General features: G+C 41.2%; 1 protein-coding gene across 11 annotated transcripts in view; it reads right to left on the bottom strand.

The window, feature by feature from the left end:
- MECOM (MDS1 and EVI1 complex locus) overlaps window positions 1-17,261 on the bottom strand; it is a 522,613-nt gene that overhangs the window by 53,300 nt on the left and 452,052 nt on the right. For all 11 annotated transcript variants that reach the window (XM_044434483.1, XM_044434485.1, XM_044434486.1 and 8 more), the window contains 2 exons: window positions 4,386-4,488; window positions 4,081-4,297 (listed from right to left, as the gene is read on the bottom strand). In XM_044434483.1, the coding sequence (XP_044290418.1) occupies window positions 4,081-4,297; window positions 4,386-4,488 (320 nt within the window). The remainder of the gene's footprint in view (window positions 1-4,080; window positions 4,298-4,385; window positions 4,489-17,261) is intronic.

Raw genomic sequence — 17,261 nt, 5'->3', positions numbered from 1 at the left:
TCCCGCAGTGTGTAATCCTACAACCATGAATCACTTTAAATCATTTTGTTTGAAAGTAGCTATGTATTTAAAACATTTTTCTATTTAACTCTAGTTCAGACCAAAACAAATGAAATATTTTGGAATGTATACAAGAGGAGAAGGATATTGTGGGAATAAAAAAATATAGAATAACAACAACAACAACAACAACAACACTATGCAATACTGTTACATGTTACTGCCTGCTTTGGTGTTTTGTTTTTCCTTTTATTATTTGAAAAAAATTACAAAATTTCATACAGAGTAAAAATACAAAATGTAATGACACCTAGATTTACATGTAGAAGGATAGGAAACAATAAAAACTACCCCAGTAATGTATGTGGCTGAAGTGCAACCTAAACTTTATAATTTAAGTATGAACAAGCTGCATCTTTCAATAAACAGATACATTTATTGCCTCTCTTCTCTAAATTAGTGAGTTTAATGAACACCATTTCCAAATGTTCAAATAGCTCTCTGCTGGGTGGCTGATTTTTTTTAAACCAACTTTATGCTTTCAAGCATTTGTACCACAGTTAATAAATGAATTACCATTGTAGTGTTCTCCACATCCCTGCCATATCCAAACAGAAGTGAGCCCTAACGACCTCATATTTCAAGATGCTCGTAACCTCCACCAAAACTGACCTCCAACTACCTTTAATCTTGGAGCAAGACTATCAGATATGATAAATATCCAGGTGACTAGTAACGCATCTCCATCACTGGTCATACACCCCTAGATCTATTTCATTAGATCCATGAAGTTGCAAATATAAAGGATTTCATACAATTTTTATTTCAGATTCACACATACCTTTACCTTTATATAGCTTTTGTTATGGTTTAAATCCTAAAACTACAAACACTTGGAATAAACCACTATTCATTATACAAATGTTGTATATTTTAGATCTAAATCAGGAACAGGCAACATTTGGCCTGTAGGTCCGAGGCACCCTCCTCCAATCCTTTTTATAGTCCCTGCCACGTCCTAAGATGAATTTTGGTGGGAAAAGAAAAAAGACCACGTTTTTACTTTAAAACAAGGGCTGTATGCAACATTCTAATGCAAATAAACAGTCCCCAGGAGCTTCTGGGAACATGATTATGCATTAAAACAAGTTGTATACTTTTGCACATGCCTTGTTTTAAAGAGGCAAAGGGGCTTTTTGGCAGTGGTGATTTTCACAGTAGGTACGTGTGGCGGGGGGGGGGGTTGCAGTGAATTCAACAAAAATTACGCCCCAGAATCACAGTTGTTGCCTCCCCTTGGTCAAAGTAATAGATAGCTCTGAAAAGCTGTCTGATTTATATTTTTCCTACACTGCTTGAAGAAGAACCCTGTTCCCACATGCCCACAACATCGGACATTGCATAAATAGGTTCTTTCATGCATTTTTGTTCTGGTACCTTTAGAAACTCTCTTCCCTATGTTGTGTTCGCTATGGCTGATTTTTCACTTTGGACTGTCCACAAGACCAGTTCAACAACCTAAACACCTGATAGAGTGAACCTGTACTGTTTTCTGCATAGTAAAAAATCTATGACTCAGCCCTTAGGACTAGTCCTCAGAGGAAGTAGAGCATGCCCTAATGGACATGCTGTAAGGTCACCCAGTGGAACCAATGCATGGAAGAAATGTATGGCAGATATTTTCTTCACATGTGACGTGGCTTTAGCAGAAGAGGTGATGCTTTAACTACTTGCTGTCCCACTACAGCAATGTTCAAGACTCACTGCCCCGGCCTTCTAGGGTTTGCTTTGTTTTATCTTTCAAAATTGTGATTTAACCTGGCTTGATAGTGGTAGGTAAGAGACTTTGGGTTAAAGAGTGGAGTGAGAAACCTTTCACAGGAGCAGACAGACAAACAAAGGGACTGCTTTTTTTTTTTTTTGCATCTGTCTAAGGCTCCAGAGTCTGATCTGTCACTGTGATCTATGATGCATGTATCTCATCTTATTTAATATTACTGTTTTCTTTCATAATGTCACATATGTCGTTCACTGTAACTTCCCCCTTCTTATTCCATTGCCTTGACTTAAAATGCTGATTTTGGGGTTTTCCTAATTAATGGAAACAAGCATGTTTCCTGCCAGTAAATCTGATGGCCACATGAATCTTTTGCTTTTTTAGTATAATTTTTTCTGTGTTTTCTTCTGCTTTGAACTGCTTCATTTTTGGTGCACGCGCGCGCGCTCGCTCTCTCTCTCTGTATGCATGTATGAATGGTGAGGCTACCTTGTTTTTCATTTTTCACCCTTTCCCTCTTTCAGTACAGCAGAGCAATTTATGATTTCTCTTCAGCTCAGAACAAAAACCAGAAATGTTAATACCCTTAAAGTCTTCCACAAAAAAGAGTTTTGAAGCACAAGAAATGCAGAATTGTTGTCCTGTTCCATAAAAGACAGATCTTTGCAAAGAACTTCCTTCATGGTTGCACATTTCTGACAAGGATACTGTGATTTCCCAGCACTGGGTGTGTTCAGTTTCGTACCTGTGAGAGAACCCTGCCCTGAAGTTCAGTTTCTGTTTTGTGTACTAGCTTCCAGGTAATTTACTTGGACTTTAAGTAAAGGAGATAACAATGCCTAAGATGCTTAAAACACAAACTGTAATTTATCTACACCCTGGCCTTCAATAAACAACCTCTTAGGACATCCCTGAGTTCTTCCACTTCCATCAATACTAGATGCGTCCATCATGCAGCATTCCATGATTGTGATGCAGCCATATAGAAAGCTGGCATACTGGAGAATCATGGGAAACAGAGAAGGGATCCACAGGCCTACATGAGTTTCACAGTCCCCAGCTGTATGATCTGTTGACCTATGGAAGTAGCGAGGGTCAGGACTGTATTACAGGGCATGTATGCGTGTGAAGCAGGGACATATGTTCCTCTAGAGAAAAGTTCCAACTGTGACCACTGAGTTAAGTCTCCACATCAGGCAAACGGGCATACCCTAACAGGATAAGTTGGTTCCCATTCAGAGACCTTTTACTGATTGGCATCAAAGCAAGTGTCTCCTAAGACCTCCTGAGTAAAGTACTCAGAAGGAAACTCATTTTGAAATGGTTCCATATGATATATTTGCAGATTGATGGAGGCAAATATGCTGAATAGATAGTTGTGCCTTTGTTGAGAGAGCTGGAGGTGGTAGTCTTCATGCTCCTTCTGGATTCAGGATTCTGACCACCACATGATTCCCTGCACTTAGAATGTGACAATCCTAAAGTTTACTGGCTAACTCCCATAATTTTTTTTTTACAGGAAAAGACAGGGCTGTACATTTCATAGGTTCAAAATTTCCCTATACTTTAGATCTTTATTGGTATATGAAATGCTTCATGGTTTGGTTATTCAAATGAACATGGTTGCAGACAACAAAATGTGTTACTATAATCCATATACCTGACCAAATATCAAGATGGGCAACACACGTGACCCCTGGCTGGGAGGGGAGGGGGCTGAGGCACCTGCTGTATCACTGTGGCACCTGTCTCCACCCATCCCTTCCTCCCAGAACACCCACAAGCCCCTTCTCTGAGGTCTAGTCTGTGACCTTAAGGAAGCAGCTGGAGCACCAGGTAAAATCCAAAGCACTGTGGGAACACCAAGTTGAGGAAGACTGCTTTACTGTTTTTTTACCACTTAGGTTTTGCTTTTGTTTTAGTGTTACTTTTTGTTTGGATCAATTTGTACTACCTTAGAGACAATTTTCATAATTAGCTTAAGCATTGTGAAAATGTCAGTGTACAGTATTTGTAAAAAAATGTTACTCTTAAAAAGCAAGCATTTTCACGCCTATCTTTGTAGCTTCAAGGGTTAAAAAACAGGGGTGCTTTGCTTGTTTTTAGTTGGCATTCTTAAGATAGCAAGTTCTCTGTCCAATTAGCAGTTGGGAAGAGATGTGACAAGATGCAGAATCCTATGAGTGTGCATGTTTCTACGCAAAAGTGTTTTATGTTCTACCAAGAGCGAACTGCACCTTCAGGATTTCTGGAAACTCAGTATTACTATCTATATGGTTTTTTTGTAAATGCCTTGCTCCTACCTTTGTATGTCAGAGAACACTTGATCACACTCTTTGCACTCCTGGATATCCTGCACTTCGTGGAGATCGTTCTCCTTGTCAAGCTTTGGCTGAAATTCCTCCTCCACCAACGAAAAGGCTGAGTGAGGGGTGCTGCATGGGAATTTCTGATGATGCACCAGTTCTGCTTTGGACTCAAATAGCTGGTCACAGTCCTCACACCGATATTGTCGCTCCTCTGTAAGGCAAATTGGTCATGAGTCTGAGTGGGGCTCTCCCAATGCATGTGGGAAAAAAGTGACAATCTGCCATAAGAAATTGCTGACCGTGAATGTCTGGAGCCATCGTTTCATGTAAACAGCCTTCCGTCTTCATGAAGAGAAGGAGCTCTTCTCCAGCCTCAATGTCTCTCACTACTCTGTAATATATCTGAAGAACAGAATGGAAAATGTGTGACCAGAAGCAAGGAAGACATTTTCTACAACCACTCTTGTTTCAACCCAAATATGGGACTACATTGGCCATAACTAGGTTGCCACTTGTGCTTCAATAAAAAGAAAGGACTGAGTATTAGACAGCAAAATAGGACACAAAACTGCATATACAATTTGTATGTATTAATTTATGTGTATAGATGCAAATCAGATTCCCTATTGACTAGCCACTGGGAAGATGGAATCAAAAGCATCCATTTTTATGGGATTTTAATGATTGTAAGCCACCCCGAGGCTCATGCGATGGGGCAGCATATAAGTTGTCTAAATAAATAAATAAAAAATAAATAAAAGCAGTATCTTTTATTTGCTCCCTCAAACACAGATAGGTGTTGTTGGATTCAAGCTCCCAGAATCCTTGACCTTGGCTCTGTTAGTTGGAGATGATGGGATCAGAGACCAACAATATCTGGAGAGCAACAGGTTTCCCTCTGCAAATCATGCAAGGCTTGTCCAGGAGAGTTAAGTGGGAAATTCCACAGAGGAAATTGGTGTGAACCTACTTGGTTCTGTGTTTTAAACATTTATGCATTTAGACATATAACTAATCTCAGTGAAAGACTATTCATCAAGCAGCAAACAAACACAGATTTTTTAAATTGCAAAGTAACTTGACCAGTTAACCCTGACTCCCAAAGGTTATCCCAAAGAAATTCACTTTTGAAAAATACTCAGGCTTCACTGATGGTGAGCTTTCAAGGGAAGGGAATTCCATATATGTGGAGCAGCTGCTGAGAATGCCTCACTTACATGTGCTCACTCTGTATTTATTTATTATATTTATTTGTCACTTTTTTTCCTTTTCAAGGAACTCAAGGTGGCTTACACAATCCTCCTCCTTCTCTCAGTCTTACCTTCACAACAACCCTATGGAGGTAGGTTAGTCTCAGGGTCTGTGACTAGCCCAGAGCAACCCAGTTGACTCCATGGCTGATTGGGGACTAGAACCCAGATCTCCTGTGTCCAGTCCAGCACTCCTTGCTACACCACACCGGCTCTCAGCTCGTTACTACGATAACGATCATAAGAGGATCTCCACAGCTGATCTGAAGAGCTACAAATACCATGAGGTCTGCATCCTAACACTAATCTGTAGTTCACTGTGGGATACAGAAATGCACAGGACCTTAACACTGTTGCAAAATCAACTGAGAAATGGTATGGGGTAGTGGAGAGAATCAGAAAGATTTCCACTAAACCACATAGCTTCCTATGGCCAGAAACCTGCACAATCCTATGTATGCTTAGACAGAAAGAAATCCTGCAACTCCCAGAATTCCCAGGCACCATGGATTGTGGCCTGAATGACCTTGGCTCTCTCTCAGCCTACCCGACTCACAGATTAAATGGACCTTCAATCCATTAACATTATTATATATTACTTAATTTTTTTTTATTTATGAGATACATTTAAAAGCCCCCTGTTGGCATCCTGCTCTCTGGGAGGCCATTACAATATAAAATCAGGAAGTAACATTGATAAAATAATACATTATAAAATATCATAATTAATAAACAGAATATAATTGCAATAAATAAAGAAAATAAAACATACATCACCATATTAAAGCCAGTGCATTGATGTAAATAGTCTAGATGGTGTCAAAGGTGTGCTGGAGTTTTTGCCAGGCACCTGATGCTTGGTAAGGTAGGCACCTGGCAAGTCTCTGGTGGTAGAGGTGCTGCTACTGAAAAGATCGTCCTCCTTACAGCCTCTCCCTTAACCTCCTTGGGGAGAGGAACCCATAGGAGGGCCCCAGACCTTGCATTTATATCACACCTTTTTTTCTTTTTAGAGGAACACAAGGAAGATTACACAGCTTCATTTTACCCTCACAACAACAGCCCTGTGCGGTAGATTAGACTGAAAGCGAGGGACTGGCCCAAAGTCACCCAATGAGCTCCATGCCCAAGTGGGGACTAGAATGCGGAACTCTCAGAACCCCAGTCCAACATTCTAACCACCGCACCACACTGGCGCTCAGCGTTTAGTCGATTCAGAAACTGCATTTGAACAAATCCATAATTGGATGCGTTAAAGAAAATATGCGATCCCCAGTTAGAAATATATTTTAAGTAACTGAAAAAGAGAGTGTTAACTAATAATTTAACATATGAAAGCTTTCATGTACTGTTAGAATAAATGCCATCTAGAAATTATAATGATTATAATTATAATAATTATTATTATTCCTGATTAAGAACAAAACAAGAGCCATGCTGGATCAGACCAAGGGACCATCAAGCTTAGCAGTCTCTTCTTACAGTGGCCAGTCAGCTGTTCATGAGAAACTTGCAAGCAGGAGATGAGTGCAGTCCATCCACCATTGTTCCCTAGGAACTGGTAACCAGTATATAATGGCACACAGTCTCTGATTCTGAAGACAGCACCCCTTCAGAAAGAGCAGCCCCCAGTAACCTTATTTAAAGCCATCCAATACAATACATCTTTTGGAAGTGAATTCTATAGTTTAACTATGGAGTGTGCAAACAAGTACTTCCTGTTAATTGTAGTAGAACTCTCCTCAATCATCTTCATGTGAGCAGAGCCGGCTGGTGCCGGAGGTCAGACTAGATGGCCTGGGAGACCCCTTTTGACTCGCTCTATATTTCTATGTTTCTGTGTTTTATGGGATAACCCCAGATTCTAATATCATGAGAGATCAAGAAAAATGTCTCCCTATCTACTTTCTCCACACCATGCCCAATTTTGTACAGCTCTATCATTTCTCTCCTTACTTTCACCCTTTTTAAGTTAAACAATTCCAGATGTTTCAACCTTTCCTCACAGGGGAGTTACTCCAGCCCCTTGATCTTGATCTCTTAAGTCAACCTTTCTTCACTTTTTCCAGCTCTACAATATCCTCTTTTTGGTGTGGTGAACAGAACTGTTCAGAGTATGGCACAGATTTGCATAAAGGAGCTGCCTCTTTTGAAGTCAAATAGGACAGTGTTGAACTTCCTTGTAAACTTTCTGCTTAAATATATATTAAGACCGGTAGCACGTTGGTCACCATTTCGAACTGGTTCAACAACCTTTACATCTCACACTAGGCAACACAATTTAGGTTTCCATCCAATATCACCCCCACCTCCAGTCAGTTCCATGACCAACTGCTCTAGGGTATATTCATTTAGGGCACTGGGAAATTTCCCCTAATTTTTGTAACTAGAACATGCATTCATCTAGTCAATGTAAGGGTGACTGAAGCCACCCATTATTTCATCCATATTTGGAGACCTCCATGATCTCTTTTCCATGTCTGGATCACCCTGAGTATTGTGGTGTTACAGAGATGACATGGTCATAGAACTAAACTAGTATGGAAACACAGGATTGACAGCTTCTTCACTTCTGTGGAAGAACTGCCCCTTTTAAGTTTTCTGTTCTCCATCTATGCCATCTTTGACATACAGAGCAACACTTCCAGTACACTGGCCCTGTGCTTCATATAAAGTTAATATCCAGAGATTATCGTATCCCATAGGTTACAATAACACCCACTATGTCAAGGCTGTCCTTTAACACAGGTGCTCCCCTCTCCCCTTTTGCTCAGAGGCTTCTGCCATTCACACTGAAGCATCTAAGCATGCTGTCCTCTCTCCGATGTTTCTGATATCTGTGCCTTCTGCTTATGGTACTTTGGTCTCTTAACCGGCTGTTATGATTTACCATATGCTCATGGTCTCTTTCCTTTCATTCATTTCCACATATGAGATGACACACCAGAATGAATATATGAACCCTCAAATGAACATTAACTCACAATCTTTTGCATTTTATTTATTTATTTGTTTAAAACTTTTATATGTCATCCCTTATGCATGGCATCTCCACACAATGAATCAGTAAATAGGACAATCTTATACTTCGGTAAACCTGAGTTACAGTGGCATAGGAAACTACTGACAGCATTCCAGTGGGGTAATTGTTAGTGCACAATCTGTATCGGAGCCATCCAGTTGTTGCTGTACTACAAGTCCCATCATCTGTGACCACTTCCCATGCTGGCTGGGGACATGGGAGTTTATTATTATCTTGTGTATACTACTTGCATACTGCTTAATCTCTTAAACCTCTAAGCAGTTCACAAAATGTTATACACTATAAAGTCAATATTAAAAAGTATAAAAGCAATACAAAATAATAAAAACACTGCAATAAAGACGACAGTAAAAGAATGGGATATTCTGGACCTGAGTTGCTTAAAGTTGGAGTCTAATAAAATCTGGATGGCCAAGACTCCCCAGCTTTGTTCTGCATTGTGGTAGTAAAGTAGGAGTAAGAGAGTAATAAGTGATTCCACTGGCATGGTGTGGGAAGATCAAAGGAGTGGCAAGATTCATTCGGAGTCCGTCCTTCCAAAGGATGAAGTCCCCCCTCATCACCCTCTACCTTTATTATAGTAAAGAGACACCCACCAATTCAGTAGAGAAGGTTCTGATGGCTATTCCACTCACGTAGCTAGAGCAAGATACAAGATACCCACTAGTTAAGCCAGCCTAAGCTCCAGCATTACATTACCCATATCAGTTTGGGCAACAGGATCCTTTCATACACCTTGATTCGAATGAGTTCCAGCTTAAAGGAACTCATGTACAGAAGATCAGAGTCCTAGTTACCCATGTGAAAAGAAAAACTCAGGCTCATAAGAAAGTCATCGAAGTATTCCTTGTGATAAAAGTAATTTCTAAAAGCACTGGCTGCCCGTATTTAGTTTTATCAGATTCATAGCAAAGCAAGCCTTCCCCTCCTTTTATTTCCACAAATACTTCTATACCAGTTATTTACAGTGGGAAGGCGTAGTAACAGAGAGGGGATGCAGACTAAGCAGCAACACAATTTACATGTTAGCCTTAGAAAGGGTTCTCGAAAATGACAAGACAGACAGAGGCTTCCATCACCCACGGTACTGGCTCAAATCCACATTGCACAAAAGCATTGACTGCAAATGCGCGCAGTTCTTACGTAACTCCAGTAGGTGGCTCTAAAACCCAATTGTTTGTTTTTTCAGAAAAAGTCTCACCGCAACTATGTGCTTGGGGAAATCTACAAATACCTTAATGAAGAGTATTGTATTTCTCCGGATTTGTTTGCGTCTTTCTTGCCCCCGTTTAGAAATGCAGCGCTGTTGTTGTTGTTTCCCTTGCCTTTTTTAGAACAAGCAGCTGAAGAACCCGAAGGTGGCAAGTCATCGAATGCCAGTGATATTGGGACAAGGAGAAGGAATGTGCGTGTTAACATGACATTTCCTGAAGCCAGATGAAGGCTACTTGGAGGCGGCTTCCCCGAAGCCAAGCATTTTAAGGAAAGAAGCCTTCGTCATAAAATGCACAGGCTGCTGCTGGCTGCTGTTAGGTACGCGCTTTCCCAATAAAGGGAGCAGAGACTTCTGGAGTTTCCACTCCCACTTCTGTCAACTCCCTTTTCCTCCCTTAGAAATATCTTAACCAAACCATCTTTGGGGTTTATAATATATATCCCCCCTCCCTTTTCCACACACACAAAAGATAAATGCTTCCAAGTAGCATGTTTCATTCTGGAAATCTATTTCCCCTAAGAACACAATGGCATTCCCTCCACAATCTGAATTACCTCTTTTGTTGGCAGCTCTCAAAGGTTTAAGTTATTAGCTTCCTTTCCAACAGCCTGCTGACATTTGAATGGTGACATATTAGAACTTCACAGCAAGGTCTCGCAAAGAAAAACGCTGCCTTAACACGTACACCAAAAGGCCTTTTTTCTGTTTTGTTTTCTTTTTCAAGGAAAGGAAATACTATGATATTGCAGACTTTTAAAGATCTGACTCTGTTTGACTCGAACTTGTACTAATCAAAAAGGAAAGACGACAAGCCTTTACATAAGTGGTACTGAATCCAGGTGTGTCGTTTTACATTTTTTTCATGCTTTCTTCTGGATCATCCAGAAATTTGTCTAATATAACTAAATATGAAAGCTGGGCTGTTTGCATGATGAGGTAGGTCATCTCTAGATAAAAGAATACATGAAGAAAAACCTTGTAAGATTACACAACTGTGGCTTAGCCTAAGAGGCACTCATGGCATAACCCTCAGTTAATACTGGATTTTGACACCATGCTGGGATTATGATCAGACACCAAAAGCACATCCAGGATGAACTCAGAGGATGATAATCAGAATCCGCACAACAGACTTAGTGTGGGCAGAAGTTACAGGTCAGTGAAAACACATGCCTCCCATACACTGAAGAGTTCAGGGCACATGTTAATTGCTTAGGCTGGAGGCTAAGGGGGGATTAAAACAATGCACACTCTGAATCACAGACCAAGATCCAAAAGGGCCGGATCTCAGAGTTCACTGAGCAGTTATTTGCTGCCACAAGATTAGGGCTGCAATCCTACATACACTTATTATTTACTTATTATATTCTTATACCACCTAATAGCCAAACCTCTCTGGGCAGTTCACAACAATTTACAGGAATCCAAAACATAAAAAACAGTATAAAATGCGCTGTAAAATGTAGTTAATAAAAGGGAGAACTAGGGTAAGATCTAGTAGCAGTACCAAGATTTACAATCCAGTCAGAATGTAAAACAGACCTTCCATTTCCCGGAGAGCCAGGCTAATCAAACTCATTAGGATTTCTCTCTAAGTAAGCATGCACAGGATTGGGATACAAGACATTGAGACCAAGAATTTCTTGGGAGAATTTGTGCACAAAGCGAGGTAAGTTTTTACTCTCCAGGACAGCAACTCAATACATCAGCTCAGCATAAAATTACCAAGTAACTCTCCCACTGGAAAACAAAAAGAAAGGCTTGCTTGCTTTTGTGCTTTTAATCGCAGCATGACTTGTAGAAACCAGCAAGTGAAGCTGTTCCAGGAAGGACAATCCATATCACCTGCTAATGTCTTCCTATTAAATCTGCTAAAGCACAGCTGTGAAGGTTAGGTGAAAAGTTGGCAACCCTACCTCAGCCCTGCATGACACTGCAAGAAGGACTTCCTGAATCAGAGCCCCAGGTTGGGGCCCTCAGCTTGGAGATTAGTTCCACTGAAACCATTGGCTTTAAAACAAGCAGGATCAGAATATAATGCAAAATCACGACTTCTCTACCCCTCATGGAGACAATTCATCATTCAAACATGTATGGAAAGAATTTGGAAACCCCCATTTCTTGGCTCTCCATACCAAATTCAATTGTGCAGAAAAGGCATGGTTAAAACAGGTTACAGGGTAATGACACTATTAGGTCTGAAGAATGTATTTTCAAATAGAAGGTATTTTCATACGACTCAGGTAAGAAAGCAGCAATAATATTTGTTTTGCCGCAGGGATCCCTGTCCCCCACAGCCCCTATTCCCTGTCCAGCACAACAGAAGATGAATGAGCTTTGGGGTCAGGCGTAGGGTGTGGACAAAAGAGTATGGCTTTCAGAGAAGGACTGTAGGAAGCCGTGCAAATAGGAGCATGGTTTGTTTAGCAGACTTTGGAAGAAGGTGCAGAGCCCCTTCAGGACCTACTTCCCTCCCATCTTCTTGCATTTTTTCATTTGGGTCAGGAAAGAAAAGGTAAACCATTTTCTTATTCCTTCTTCTCCCCTGCCCTCTCTCTTAAATCATGGTTTAGTGCCTCTCAAATAATACAGGTCTGTGAGCAAGTTCCTTTAGCAGGGGCAGTTAATATGCAAAAGTTATTTTCTCAATATATGATTTGAGGTTCACATATAGGACATTTGCAAAGATGACTGAACATGAATGACAAAACAGAAGCACAGAGCTAAATGAGCTCAAACCCATGCTTAGCTTAACTTGATATTTACTGGGCCTTAGGAAAGCAGGAGTTAAACAGAGGGAGTGCTGCCAGCACAAGGGCACGGCTTGTGCATGCCTCCTTCTCCGGCTCTGTTAAGGCACCCCAAGCCTGCTGCACAGCCCTGCTCCTCTAATAATTTTCTCATGAGCAGATACTGCCAATTGTGACAAATGATGCTGTGAGTTGGTGATGTGGACTTTGATTCACTAGGGGCCAGGTTGGGACAACCAAATTCATTTGATCCAAGGCTGAAACAGATTTAAGTAAGGCCAGCTTTTAAGTCCTGCAAATAAATTTGATGTCAACATTGCATGCAGTGAATATTTGCTTTAAGCAACACTTGCTTTTCCATTTATTAAGATAAATGTATTTAAATCTGACTTTTCTCCAGAAGTCTAATGGCCTTGGTGCATTTGAAAGGGAATATTAAGTTATGGGCTGATGAGTCCAAGACAAGACTGAACTGCTGACTTTCAGACTGCTGGAAAAATAAGGGTGAAATGCACAGGCTGTATACAACAGGTCTGATGGTCTTCCTTTGGCCCTTCCTTTGACTTTCATTAAAGTCCCTGAGGTTAAAAGGCAGAGTTGATAGAGGTGGATAAAAAAACAGGGTGCTGCATTGAATTGACCTTGGGTGATACGAAATATGCCTGGCTGATTAATCTGAGATGGGCCATTTACCCAAGAAAGTTCCCCACCTGATGTCTCTGCCACAATGGCAGCACATCTCTGCTCCAGCTCTTCGTAACCACAGTGCCGCTGCTCTTGGTTTTGCTCCCTCTAGCCTAAGGCCACTTTTGCTGCCGTAGTGGGAACGGTAGTTTGATGCTCTCCTAGGTGAACCTGCTGAGCCCACCTTCACAGAAAGGGGATCTGCTTCGTCCGTTCAGCTTGGCATTAGGGAGAAATAGATGGAGATCGGTGCTGGGTCATGCAGCCTGAGCTGAACAACTCACACCTTACCAAGGCTGAGTGGGACAGCACAGATGTATTTGTCCCTTCTGCATTTACTCAGCAACCCATGATTGGCTCCTTTGCAATATGCGAATCCGGACTGCCAGGTGGTTGAGCATTAAGCAAGCTAACTTGTTTATAGTCCGTTCCACTTATCTCCAACAGCAGTTTAACCCATGGGCTGTTGTGTCATGTGAACCAGGTAAGTATCAGAATGGTGAAGTAAGACTCTGTAAAGACCTGGTCCCATGAGAGGAGTAAACTCTACTTCAGGCAGAAAAATATCTCAGGATGATACTTGAACCACAGCAGTTTGGTGATTTGCATATTAAGTTACAGGAAATCAACTGGTGCAGGTTTCTTCTTCTGGCAAGATGAGAGAACCAGATAATTCTCCCTGCTTCCCCCTTTAAAAACAGGACTCTTCCTTTGGCTGCTGTCAAGTTGCCATCAGCAATTTTGCAGCTAAAACTATCATCACTCAGATGTATCTGAGACAAAAGAATCAAGTTTGGAGAAATAGAACCTACCAGTTCCTAAGAAACTTACTCATAAATCTGAAGATTTTTAAAGAGCAGCACATGAAAAATTCTGATTCTAATACTTTTAATCTCAAGAGAAGAGGCAATGTGTTAATAACAAAGCTAGATTGGGGCAAATAATTCATATTAGTTCAGCACTGTTACTTAGGTCCCCAAAATGATTAATGTCCAAGGTTTTTTCCTACTCATTTTTTATGGTGGAGGAGGTATCTGAAAAGTAAAAAGCTGGAAAATAAAATGATATACAGGCTAGAAGCTTAGCAGGCTAGCAAGGAAGAAGCAGAGTACTCTGTTTGTTCTTTGCCAATCTGTTGCATTTCTAGGCTGGTGTGAAGGACAAGAGTCTTTTCTCTGCACGGAGTACAAAAGCCAAGCAGGCTGGCAAAAAAGGAAAAAGTTATCTGTCCCTTGTTCACCAGTTCACTGTATTTCCACGCCAACCACAGAGGACTTCACCTCCTCCATGGCCAACACACAACCAAGTGAGCTGGCAAGGGAGAGGCAGGCTTCTCTGCCCCCACCCCCCCGCCCCCCGCCACAACATATTCACTGGGAGAGAACGTGATTCATTCATCTTCATGGAATTCCTGCTTACTGGTGGTGACCAGAGGAGTAGTTAAATCCAAGGTGGATCTAGCTGCTTATGATGGACACCATTCATGTTGCATTCATTAATTACCACGTGTGTTTCAGTTTTAGAAACAGGGGACATTTTGTTAGGAAGTAAAAATGTGTTACCTATTCACAGGTCTTGAAAAACAAAATATGAATAATTGCACCAAGTTTCAGGCCAGAAGTCCATGCTGTCCAGCATTCTGCTTCCAACAACAAGTGCCCCAACCCTTTTGAAAACCAAACAAGCAGAGTAGAAAAGCAACCATCTTTCCCAGGAACTGCGGCTAACTACAGGAAAGGCTACTGCACTTCAAGGAAGCCTGAAGTTTCTGCTAATTAATGGTATATTGCCTCTAAACATGGAGGTTTGATTAGGTTGCTCTGGCTAAGAGCTGTAGCTAGACCTACCAGTTTTTGGCACGCAAAAACAGTATACTGTCTGACTTTAAATTGTCCTTACCAATTGTATCCTAAGGGATCTAAAGTAACACACACTGACATTAGGCTAAAAATCACACTGCTGACAATTTTAATCTGGTTGTAATAGGCACCTCTAATGTTACATATTTTTCCTCCTCCTTTTCTATAAAATCACACAGAATTACCCTCTTGTGAACAGCAGGGAAATTTCTTCTACACCTAGTATAATTGTTGCTGCAATGGAAAGACAGCAACAGCAGCAGCAAACAATGGTCAGAAAACTCCGAAACAAAAGTTAATAAATTACTTTCACCAGGTATCCATTTTATACAGGCTCTCCATGTCCTCGCGGGTAAACCCAAGTGTATTTATTCCACAGCGCTTTCCCTTTGAAACGGTATTTCTCAATATATGTGTAATATGATTTGCTACTTAATGGTAGCCCTGAACTTTCAGGCGTACACAGGTCCTTAATAATAGTGAGTATTACTTTGGTAAGATGATCACTGAATTTTCAGAGAGATCTACAGGGTGATGGAACAAAAATTTATATATCAGAAATAGGGGTTTGTTTTCATTCAGATCATTAGACAAGGACCCATATTATCAGTTTAGTAAAACAGTAGGGATTAGCTTCTTAAACAGAAAGGGGGGGCAGGTTCTGGAGCTGAAATCTGCCTGAAATACCCACAAAACCAGGGAGCTCAGCTCCCCTTTTCCCAGGAGAGTGAGGCTTGGGTGCATCTACTTATTGGTGAGGTAAAGCCACTCTGCGTTGGTTACACATGCACTAACTCCCACACAGTCTGATTCGCTGCGTGTTTGTTCAGAAATAAACCCCTTGGAGTTTGATGGAGCTTCATTTCAAGTAAGAGTGCACAGATCTGCAGGGCTGTTACTTCTCATGCTAATAACCTGGACAACCCATGGTTAGTTCTAGACAGGAGCCCAGTGAGACTGCTTCATATAGTATAAGATTATAAAAGCTTATTATTTTTGTAAGATGTTCAGCTTTTGGATTATAATTCTTATTCCTTCCATGATTATTATTCCACTGTGCAGTTAAAGAAATGCAAATTCACTTGCTAAAAAAAAGTTTGCAAGACGTAGCAGGCACTCTGCGAATAAGTTGCATGTTGTTTGTGATCATTCGATAAATGATGGGGCTCGCTGTAAGTTGCCCTCCTTCTTCCTCCTCCTCAGTCCTCTCGCCAGGATCTCAGGGGACATGGCAGCTGAGTCTGTCTTGTCTTTTCTCTCAGCTTTGATGGCAACCTCCTTGTGGCTGCTGCCGCCTCTGCTTCTTACAATTTCACTTTCTTTCAGATGCTTTTCATGAGGCCTGCTGGTGACAGCCTCTCCAAGGTGCCCAAGTGACACATGGGAGCATCCGTCACTTGCTTCTCACCTTTACAAAATTATTTTTTAGTCAACGCAAGTGTGCACGATATTTTTGAAACATTTCTTTTTAACTTTTTGATGGGGTGTGCCAGTGGTTCATACGTGCACAAGTACACTCCTCGTGTGCCAAAATACAGTCTTGCTTAGTCAATGTCCCAGTAAGTGGCTCTTGTTAAAATGCAAAACAGAACATTCATGGACATTGACAAAATAAAGCTTGCAAATAAGTTATTTATTTACTTTGTCTTTCACTTGACAGCTGTCAAATGACAGTTTATCTAGAGAAAAGCAAAGCTGTGAGATCTTTGCTTACCAAAGGGGGCAGCAACCGCTGCCCTTCTAGCTCTTTTTTAATTGCCCTGACAGTCCAGTCCCTTCTTCCTTGTCCACCTTACCCCCAGTGTCTCTGTATTCCAGAAAGATAAGGCCAATGCCCACACTTTTCATGAGCACTTTTTGACCTCTGTCAAAAGGAAGTGACTTTGTTCGACCAGGGTTTTTGGCAATGCCAAAATCTGTTGAAATAACCTTATTTAGACCTGTCAACACCCCTGAACCCACAATGAGATCAGCTTCCTGTGTTCTGAATAGACACCAACCCATCACAGGCTCAACAGCCTGCAGGTTGTCAGCATGGCTTGTCGCTCACAAACAAGCCACTCTGGAGTATGCAGTCTGGGGTTGCAGGACATGGCCATATCGTGCAGGTCCCATCTATGCTGGTCACAAAGAATCCTTCTGTGGCCAGTGAAATGGCAGCCTGTCCAGCACTGATAAGAAGACCTTGACTTCAGGGACACCCTTCCTGCTTTGTGTCTCTTCTTTATAACCCCGGAATGGATTTTAATTCCACTTTCTTTGCTCTAATGCTGTTCTTCTCTCTTTGGTTGATAGCCCTCAGCGACAGATATGAAGTATTTGCATATATGCCTTTTTTTACTAACAAAATAATCTTATATAAGTCTACTCAGA

The sequence above is a fragment of the Varanus komodoensis genome, unplaced genomic scaffold, assembly GCF_004798865.1.
Source record: "Varanus komodoensis strain SLA01 unplaced genomic scaffold, ASM479886v1 scaffold28, whole genome shotgun sequence".
In the NCBI taxonomy this organism is placed as follows: Eukaryota; Metazoa; Chordata; class Lepidosauria; order Squamata; family Varanidae; genus Varanus; species Varanus komodoensis.
The sequence above is the reverse complement of the archived record's forward strand: the minus strand, read 5'-3'. Positions and strand labels throughout refer to the sequence as shown.